The 9099-nt window shown below is 44.1% G+C and overlaps 1 protein-coding gene across 1 annotated transcript in view; it reads right to left on the bottom strand.

Moving 5' to 3' along the window:
* MSL1 (MSL complex subunit 1) overlaps window positions 1-9099 on the bottom strand; it is a gene marked incomplete at its 5' end in the record, with an annotated part of 9773 nt that extends 674 nt beyond the window's left edge. Inside the window, 8 exons of the mRNA XM_029927026.1 lie at window positions 490-562; window positions 731-855; window positions 1251-1318; window positions 1942-2006; window positions 2460-2507; window positions 4411-4793; window positions 5841-6064; window positions 8629-9099. Of these exons, the coding sequence (XP_029782886.1) occupies window positions 490-562; window positions 731-855; window positions 1251-1318; window positions 1942-2006; window positions 2460-2507; window positions 4411-4793; window positions 5841-6064; window positions 8629-9099 (1457 nt within the window). The remainder of the gene's footprint in view (window positions 1-489; window positions 563-730; window positions 856-1250; window positions 1319-1941; window positions 2007-2459; window positions 2508-4410; window positions 4794-5840; window positions 6065-8628) is intronic.

Genomic DNA, 9099 nt, shown 5'->3' with positions numbered 1-9099 from the left:
ATCATAGCCAAATATCCCTTCCCATATGGCTGTATCACAGAATAGTTTTAAAAGAGCAACTGTCTTTTCAGACATTTATCTGCCAAATCTTGAATCTCTTTTCTACCCTGTGAAGATGACTTGCTTCATCACTTCACTTTTTATTCCTCATCAGGTCCTTAAGCTCATGGTGAGGTTGGTTGTTTTGTTTTCGGGTAAACGTCACGATACTCAGAACTATAAGGAAGGGTATACCAGGGCGAGAAGAAGTCAGAGAAACAGTTTGCTATTAAAATGACTGAATAATCTATTTCTAACTCAAAAAGCAGTCCTCTTCATTATCACTGCAAGAGCTAACTGCCTGGGTGGCCTCACTTCTGTCAAAAAACCATGGCTATCCCTAAGCCACCTGTTTCTGCCTTATGTCTAAGCTTTCATGAGGTCTAAAAAGGAGGTAGGGTGCAGGCTACCTGAGAGGGGAGGGGGGGAAAAAAAAACCTTTGTACTTACTGCGGAGTTAATTTGGGTAATGGTCGTCCAAATGCTACAACAGGCAAGAAGGGGGTAATCATCAAACTTTCAACTATGGAAGAAAGCCAAATGGGACCTCGTTAGTGACATGGAGGGGAAATGTCTAGCAACTACACCTGCTCCAAAATGCTGTTCATTCATTCAGAGCAAGTTGTACCCTGGAGCCTTGCATCCTTTTCTGTCTTTGAAAAACCTATTCTTTTACGTAGACAAAACTTACCATCATCTGGCTCAGGGAAAAATGAGGTAACCTCAGGCTCAGATTCCTGAATTCCTTTCTTTTTATACATTCTGAGCTGCAGTCGTTGTAAGATTCTTTGTTCCCTGATCCTCTGAATATCCCATCTGGGAAAAACAAACCAGACAAACAAAACAAACAAACCCAATATTACTGAAAACCTGCTCTATAAAAGCAACTAACTGAGGAGACCTGTGCTGACTCTTCTTAATAGGGTGGGCAGGGCGGGTTATGGTAAAGTGAACTGTCTGCCGGGTCAGGAAAGAGCTGTGTAGGTCTAGCAGTCCAAATCATGTGTTGGTGTTCCTCAGAGAATGGAACTGAGGAAGGGCATACACAAAGAAAAAGAAGCCAAACATCTTTACTTACAACAACTACCACTTCAAACTAAGATACTCAACCAATTGGGATGCCAGTAATTTAAGGGTGTTTTCATAGCATGGATGAGAGAGGTCAGGGTCCTAGGGCTCAGGTGTTCCAGAACGAGTATCTCTAGCCTCACCTTTTCCTTCTCTTCTCATCCAGCTCCAGTTTTGCATGCCGCTTCGAAAACACACTGTCATCCAGGTTCTGTGTAAAGAACAGCAGTATTTATCACCACATGACACATGTATACATGAACTCCTTTCCAGCTTCCAGGAAAGTAAAATCTTTTCCCTGCAGGTCCCACCTGAGTCTGTGAGTTCTATGGATGTCATAAGAAAACCTCCTGGTAACAGAACAAAACACATACTCTTCTCCCCACACCCACCCTTGGAGACTGTCTACATTTGAAAATTATTTCCTCAACTTTTTCTAAGGTGAAATCACGTCAAACTGAAACAACCCTTGAGACTGCCATAAACCCTCCCTACCTCCATATTTTGCAAAGAGTCTGTTTTAAGAGGCAAATGAGTTTGGAATATAGAATTTTGTTGCTGAGTGGTACATGCTAATTCGTCTACTTAGCGTGAAATCTCATTTTGTTTTGAGCACTCCCTTGCTACTTATTTTTGAATAAATCATTTTACTACTCTTAAACTCAGTTTTCTCTTCTATATAAATAAAAAGAGTTGGGTTAGATAATCACTCAAGTTCCCTCTGGCTTTAGAGTTATTTAACACATCCATCCAGTTACCATAACACGTTCAAGTTAAACCACCACTTCTACTCTGTCCCTCACTCCCCTCCACTGACAGGTCTTGGGTACCTACCTCCAAAAGGTCTGAAGGATTTGGGTCCCTTAGAGGCTCTACTGAGTGGTCCCTCCAAGAAGGAACTGAAAAAAAAGAAAGAAAGAAAAAGAAAGGGAGGAGGGGTGGAACCACCCTTAAATCCAAGGTCACACAACCCTCCTACTATTCACTAGGACAAGAGATCTCTCCCCAGATAAGACCAAGTTACCAAGTGATAGGAATCCATTCTATGGCCTCACCTGAAGCCATATTCAGTGTCCTCGCTATGGTATAAACCTAAAATGCCAGTGCAGCAGTCTGCCAAACACAGGATCACAAAAAACCCTAAGCCAATACCTGACAATTCATATAATGGATGCTATTGCAGTTCCTGAAAAACAACTGAAATTTGTAGTCATTTTGAAGTCTATAGTGTAATCATACACCAAGGAATCTCACTCTCCCACATCCAACTGACGGGGAACACATGTCCCACCATCCACCATCCCCCCGACCCCCACCCCAGGCCCGACCAGCACGATTCCTATTCTACTCACCAGCCAAGACTGAAGTTTCTCCTGCAACACTTGATGGCATCAGACACCCTAAATAATGCAGGAAAGAAGAATCATCTCAGTGTAAAAAGAAAAAAAGCCCATACCCAAAATGGAGGAAAGGATCATCACTGAAGTTCTCACTAGGAAGCCATTTTGGTTTTTTTGAGTTGTTCTTTTGAGAATTTCTCTCTGGGGGAGGGGAAGAGGGAACAACAGACAAAAGAAAAGAAAATAAGCCCACCACTTTTTTTTTTACACTGAGACGACTTCTTTTCTTCATTATTTAGGGTGGTTTCCCTGCAACAGTTGATGGCCAAGGATATCAAACCTTAAACTCAGAACATGGCAGGTGAGTAAAAGTTGACCCTATTTTTCAAATAAAAGATCAGTGTTCTCAAAACTTACATATGTAGTCTTCTTAAACAGCTCCCTCCTCCCTCCAAACAAACTACCTTGCTGGTCCAGCCTGAACAACATGCACAAAGACTTTGGCTTCCTTAGAACAAGCCATTGAGCTTCCTCTTGAGATAAGGGCATCAAGAATAAGGATTCACATGTTTATTCACAACTCAGGCTCCTCAAAGGGCTGGGATCCCCCCAGTCAGACTCTTTCTGTACTGCTATGCCCACAATCTCAGAGGTGCTGGAATTTTCTGTACTAGGACAGATGGGGTTTTCAAAACAGCCAGTCAAACAGAACAGCTCTGGACCAAGCCATTTCCCAATCCCGGATGGGAAGTTGCTTCACGGTTTCTCTTAAGGTGTTACACAGCATTGCCACGGCAGCAAGAAGGTTAACCATTAAGGATGAACCTGTTCAACTGACTGAACCAACAAAAAACCTGAACCTAGATTAGGATCCTGGTCTATCTCGTACTCAAGTGTGAGGCCTAATGAATTTTAGATAATTAAGAAGAGTAATCTATCTTCCCCACTTAATTTTGTCACCAGAACAGCCAAACAAAGCCTGGAGAATGCTCTTTTCTTATTGGAATGGATTCCCATCCCCATCCCTGCTAGGGCAAGACACAGTGGTAGAAACTTGGGGCTGTGGCTCTATTCAAGAAGGCTTCCCCCACCATCACCCCAGAGTACCCACAGTGACTGTCAGACTAACATTGCACAATTGAAGGCACATTGCAGTTACTGGTTGATGTAGGAGATAAGGGAGCACCTCTGTGTGGAAGCCATAAAGAAAAAAAGGGAATGAAGACCAAGGTCCCACACCCCACACCCTCCCCAAGCAGCTCAGATATCCCAAGATAGTCCTTATTGTTTGAAAAATAGTTTGTAGACCATTTTATTTAAATATATGAACAACCAATGGGCTACTGCAATCCAAGTAAACTCTTCACATTTAGAACCTTTGTGAAGTATAGTAAGATAAAGTAAGACTGTTGGTCTTTGGCAGATTCCTCCTGCCCCCCAGACCGGGACATAGAGATACAGATAAATGTTTATATAGTTAAAGAGCGGAGGCCCAGGTGAAATTCCCCACCCCAAGCTGGCTCCCCGACCCAAAAATTACCATTGGCCCCTGAGAACACCCAAAGACCACCCTCCCAGGTTTCACACAATATCAAATGCAGGAACAGTCGTGCATGGCAAAGTATAAGTTCTATGCATTTCACAGCACAGAAAACCCTTCTTTCAGAGGGCATGCAAGTTGCCGGAGATTACACCCCCAAGTCTGGTGCTCTTGTGATGAGCAACTTACTGGCAAACACATCTCCCAGTGTTGTAAGCAGGCAAATACATTGAGCACATTTTGCTGTAATTCCATCTATTTGCAATGCCTGCACAGTGTCTGTCTCTGGCTGTTAACTTACTCATTCTTGACAGAACTCTGCTTTATTGATTGCACTTTTTTAAAAATGCCAAAGGCATTTTCACACTTGTTAGCTTGACCGCCACCACTAGGGTATAAGAGCAAGTGTTCTCTATGCCTTACTTGCTACAGTCTCCTCCTTCTTTGGAGAGGATTCCCGTAATGGTAACGGTGATGGGGGAGGCTGGTGCCAACGACACAAATACATTTCTGTGGTGGAAAGGTACGGCAAATCTTCTATCTCACTTGAGAAGGCTTTCTCCTTGGGATGGGTGCTGGGTCCCTTCTGGGGAGTGGAGAGTCTTGGCGGGGTGTCCACTGAAGACCGGGGCTTTTCTGGAGTTTCTTGGCTCCTCAATTCCCGTTTACAAACAGTTTCAGATAAGGAACCACAAGGTTCCTCTTTAATGGGAGAGTGCTTAGGAGTTTTTGTTTTGACTTTTGAAAATTCAGGAGCCAGCTTTTTAACAGGAATCTTTCTTTCTGTACTTCCAAATGGGGATTTCCTATTAGATAGGGAAGAAAACATTATAAAATGTATTGACCCTTAAATAAAATCTGAATTGACTACATTTTGGGGCAAGAGAACAAACTAGTTCAGGTATCTAAATATCTAAACACCTCGTTCAGTTGGCTACCATGAGCAGGAACTGCCTCATGCTTACCAGTATATATAACAGGCCCTCAGTAAGTCTTTATTGAACAAGTGAATTTCCATAAACCTCTAATAGTACTTTATTGCCTACTAAGTTTAAAAAGATTCCTAGTTTATTCAAGACCCTTTAGCTAACATTAGGTAGCACTACTCTGTGACCTATTTCAAAAATTCCTGTCAACCAGAGACCAGTCTCTTATTTTTTCCACCAATTCTATACCATATTAATTACAATCTCTATTTCTTTTTTCTTGCTATCTACTGGCTTTTCTTTCTCCCACCAATCTCCTCCCCCAACCCCCCATTCCTAGAATGCCATCTCGTTTCCTGCTTACCAACCTAAATTCTATACATCTTTTTCAAGATCCATCTTGCGCTAAAAGTTTCACTATTCTACTTCAGAATAATCCTTAATGTCTCTGAGTCTCACAAACCTAGTTTGTATCACTGTTGTCTACCTTCACATTTTATTGCAGTTGAACTCTAAGTTTGCAAAATTTATGCCACCTTTACAGCTAGACTGACTAATCTCTTTGGGTCCAAGGACAGATCTTACTTCTTTGTCCACCAGTATACCTAACACCATGAAGGAATTGAACGCTTCCTAACTTGAAGTCAACTGCTATAGTTTTCTTTAAGAAACTCAAATGCCACATTTGTTGCCCATTCTCTTTGTGATATACTCTGCATTCTGTAATTACTACTGTGACCAAAATGTTCCTAAAAGATTTTTATAGCCTGCAAGAATATTTCAAGATAGTTTCTCAGCATGGAAGATCTCATAATTCAGGATATGGTTCTAATAAAACTAATTCATAAATCTCAATCCCCTACTCTCAGTCACTGGAAGCAAGTGTCCTCATCATGCCCAGACAGTGTAACAAAGTTAGCAGCACACCTTTTATGTCCCTTTCCACTCCGCCCACAAGAGAAAGGCTTGGGAGGCAGAGTCTGGGATGTCTCAGAAAGCTCCGGCTGGCACTCCAGTTTAATTTTCTCGGATAGCTCCGTTTCCTCTCTCTCTTCAGTTTCATAGCCCTGAAACAGCTTGTGCCTTTCTTTCTCGTTATCCTTCTTTACCAGCTGCATCCGCCTTTCCATACGTTCAATCCGAGCAAGGAGCTAAAAGAGAGTGCCAAAATGCAGACTTAACACACAAAAAATTACACCCAGGTACTTAGTCCCATTTAGGCATCAGTATGGTCTTCTGCCTTTTTCCATGGACCATAGCAATGTAACTTATTTTTAATAGGCAGACATTAACCAAAATAGTTTTCCTTAAACACAGTAGAGGAGACAAGGTACTCTGCTTAATTTTAGGGCTAACCTAGTTGAGGAGGGGAATGGGGGAATTTGTAGTTCATTCTTTTGAAAGAAGATCCTTTTCTCTGGGAGGGGCCACAATGTGCCTTTCAAATGGTATGGTCTCTGCTACTACTAACCATGTGGCTCCAAATCAGTTTGGGAGTTTCCAGAATTAACCTTATGTTCTTTTAAGAGGCCCTAAGTTTCTCCAAATCTTATCCTCTCTACTTTCACTCCTAAATGCTATACACCAGGGCAAAGTCCAAAGAGAATATTGAGAAGGAATTAAAAGCTCACAGTCACAATGCCACGAGGGATTTGAAAGGGGTGTACAGGGCATTTAAACAATGAACACTCAATTTGGAAGAATTATAATAGAAATCAGTACCCATAATCCCATCAATCATGAAACATGCTTATTTCTTTCCATTTGAGATACCAAAGAAATCTACCTATTTATCAAAATATTAATTAAAACAAAGTCTTTTGACTCTAATTAAAGAGAACTATATAATCAGAAGAAAATAGAAGTTTACTGTCATTGAAAACTTCACATTAAAATGGTCTGAGAAAAGGTGCCAACTACGCTCTTTACACACCATAGTAAGAATATTATTTGGGTAGACAGTGATATTAATGTTCTCTTCATTATATCTACTTAGCTGCAGAGATTTCAGTAGAGGCCAAACAACAACCAGAATAAGAGAAACAAGCTTAAGCAATGCTAAGACTGCAATACACAACAGAAACAGTGGATGCCAAATTCAGACTGATAGTCTATCCTTAACTCACCCCACTTTTACTGCCTAGGAAAGTCTGCAAAGGGGCCATTACCTCAGGAACTGAGCATAAACCTCCACAATCAGCAGAGTCCCCCAAGTCAGCCATACTCTCATTTCATCTCCTCTGTTCTGATTCCCAGCCTTAACATTACTCAACCACAGTCTGTGGGTGACATTTCCTTGATTTCTTCTCCTTCACTGGTCCTTCTCTTTCCCCCGTCCCCCCTCCACCAAGTAAGGTTATGAGGTGTGGTAATTACAGTACCATCACACCCCTGGACTGCAGTACAGTAGCTGAGCAGGGCCACCTCCATGTTGAGTAACTTCCACAAATCAACACCATGAGATATTTTAATGAGACCTGCCCCAGCTCCCATTCCACCTTGCAGAATGCATTCTCCAATAAAACAGCCGCTGCTTCATGCAATTCATTTGTAAAGCAAACAAAACAAAACGAATAGCCCTCTGCTCCCTTGCTCAGCCCTTGGCGCACACAACGCCAGAGAGAAGAGAGAGAGAAAGAGAGAGGGAGAGAAAGGGAGAGGGGGGAGGGAGAGAGGGAGGGAGGGAGGGAGGGAGAGAGAGAGAGAGAGAGAGAGAGAGAGAGAGAGAGAGAGAGAGAGAGGGAGGGAGGGAGGGAGAGGGAGAGAGAGAGACTGCTGCAGCCTGAACACAACAATTGTAGAAACCATGTTTATTTTTAGGCAGCTGTAAGGTATGCTAGCACGGTAATACCCCCACAACACACACACAGTTTTCCTGATATCTGAAAGAATATGTTTTAATGCATAGGGCACTCTTGACTACTGCTGCAGTGAAAACAAGCCTATATAGTCATGCTCCTCAGAAGTACAAAGAAATAATAAATTACTGCCCTGCTATCTTAAGATTCTAAAATAGAGATTGGGGGGGTCTACTTAACGCATTTAATAAACTTACTTTCCCCTGATGCCTTAAAATCTACCAGTCTCTCTAAACACAATGCTTGTACAAGGGAGCTAGTCAGTGGGTCATGTTTTATAACTCAGATTCCCATTAAAAACTGTCAAATCAAAGGCGGTCATTCTCTTCATATCATTTAAGAAAAGTAAAATGGGATTCCACAGTGAATCACCTCTGCCTCTCTGCCAGTTAAAAAGCCTACTGCCCTCCTCTCTAAAGATGCTACAGCAGTGCAACACTGTTGTGTCCCTCTCCTCTAAGAATGCATTTCTATAGCGAAAGCCCTTTCATTTAACCCCTTCCACAAAGCCCCCACATAAGCATTCCCACCTTTGCATTTCCAACCCCTCGCAAATCAGATCTTTTCCCACTCTGAACGTCTTTCCCACAAGTCTGGGGCTGTCATTTTAAATTAACCCTTTGGCACCTGAAACCTCCCCTCCCCCTCCCCCTGGGAGGCTGCCCTTTGACCCTTCCCTCAGACCCAACGTGTCTGAGAGCCTGGCTCCCGGGAACTCGACACTTTAGATACTCCTCTGCTGGTGGCCAGCCTCCTTACCCCTAACCCAGGGATACCTTAACCTCCTACAGCCCCCTTCCCCCGAGCATGCGCACAACTCGCTCTTCAGCCCGAACGCCGATTAACCCCTTCCGTACCGTGTCTCTCTCGGACTTCAGCTCCTCGATCTCCTTTTCCTTGGCCTGCAGCTGCTGCTGCTGCTGTTCGATGAGGTCCAATTGCAGCAGAAGGATCTGCTTGAGGCAGGCGGCCTGACTGGAGGCTCCCGAGCCGCCGCCACCCCCGAGAGGGCTCTTCCTCATACTCTTCCATCTGCCCTCGCTAGCCGCCAGGGTCCCGGCGGCGGCGGTGGGCGCGAGGGGTGGCGGCCCCGGCAGAGGTAGTGGTGGGGGTCCCGCCGGGTCCGAGGCGGTGGCAGCTGGGGGAGCCGCCCCACCCTTGTCCCCAGCCCAGGGCGTAGGCTCTTTGGCCGCCGCCACGAGAGAGCCCGTCTGAATGGGCAGCACCGCCTGATACTTGGGTCGGGGACTGCAGCCGGCTCCCGCGGCTGCTGGCTCCCCCCCAATGCCGGCTTGTTTGGTGGCCGGGGGCGGACAGGGCAAGGGCAC

This window comes from Suricata suricatta, chromosome 17, assembly GCF_006229205.1.
Source record: "Suricata suricatta isolate VVHF042 chromosome 17, meerkat_22Aug2017_6uvM2_HiC, whole genome shotgun sequence".
NCBI classification, from domain to species: Eukaryota; Metazoa; Chordata; class Mammalia; order Carnivora; family Herpestidae; genus Suricata; species Suricata suricatta.
Note: the sequence above shows the minus strand (reverse complement) of the source record. Positions and strands in the feature narration are given on the sequence as shown.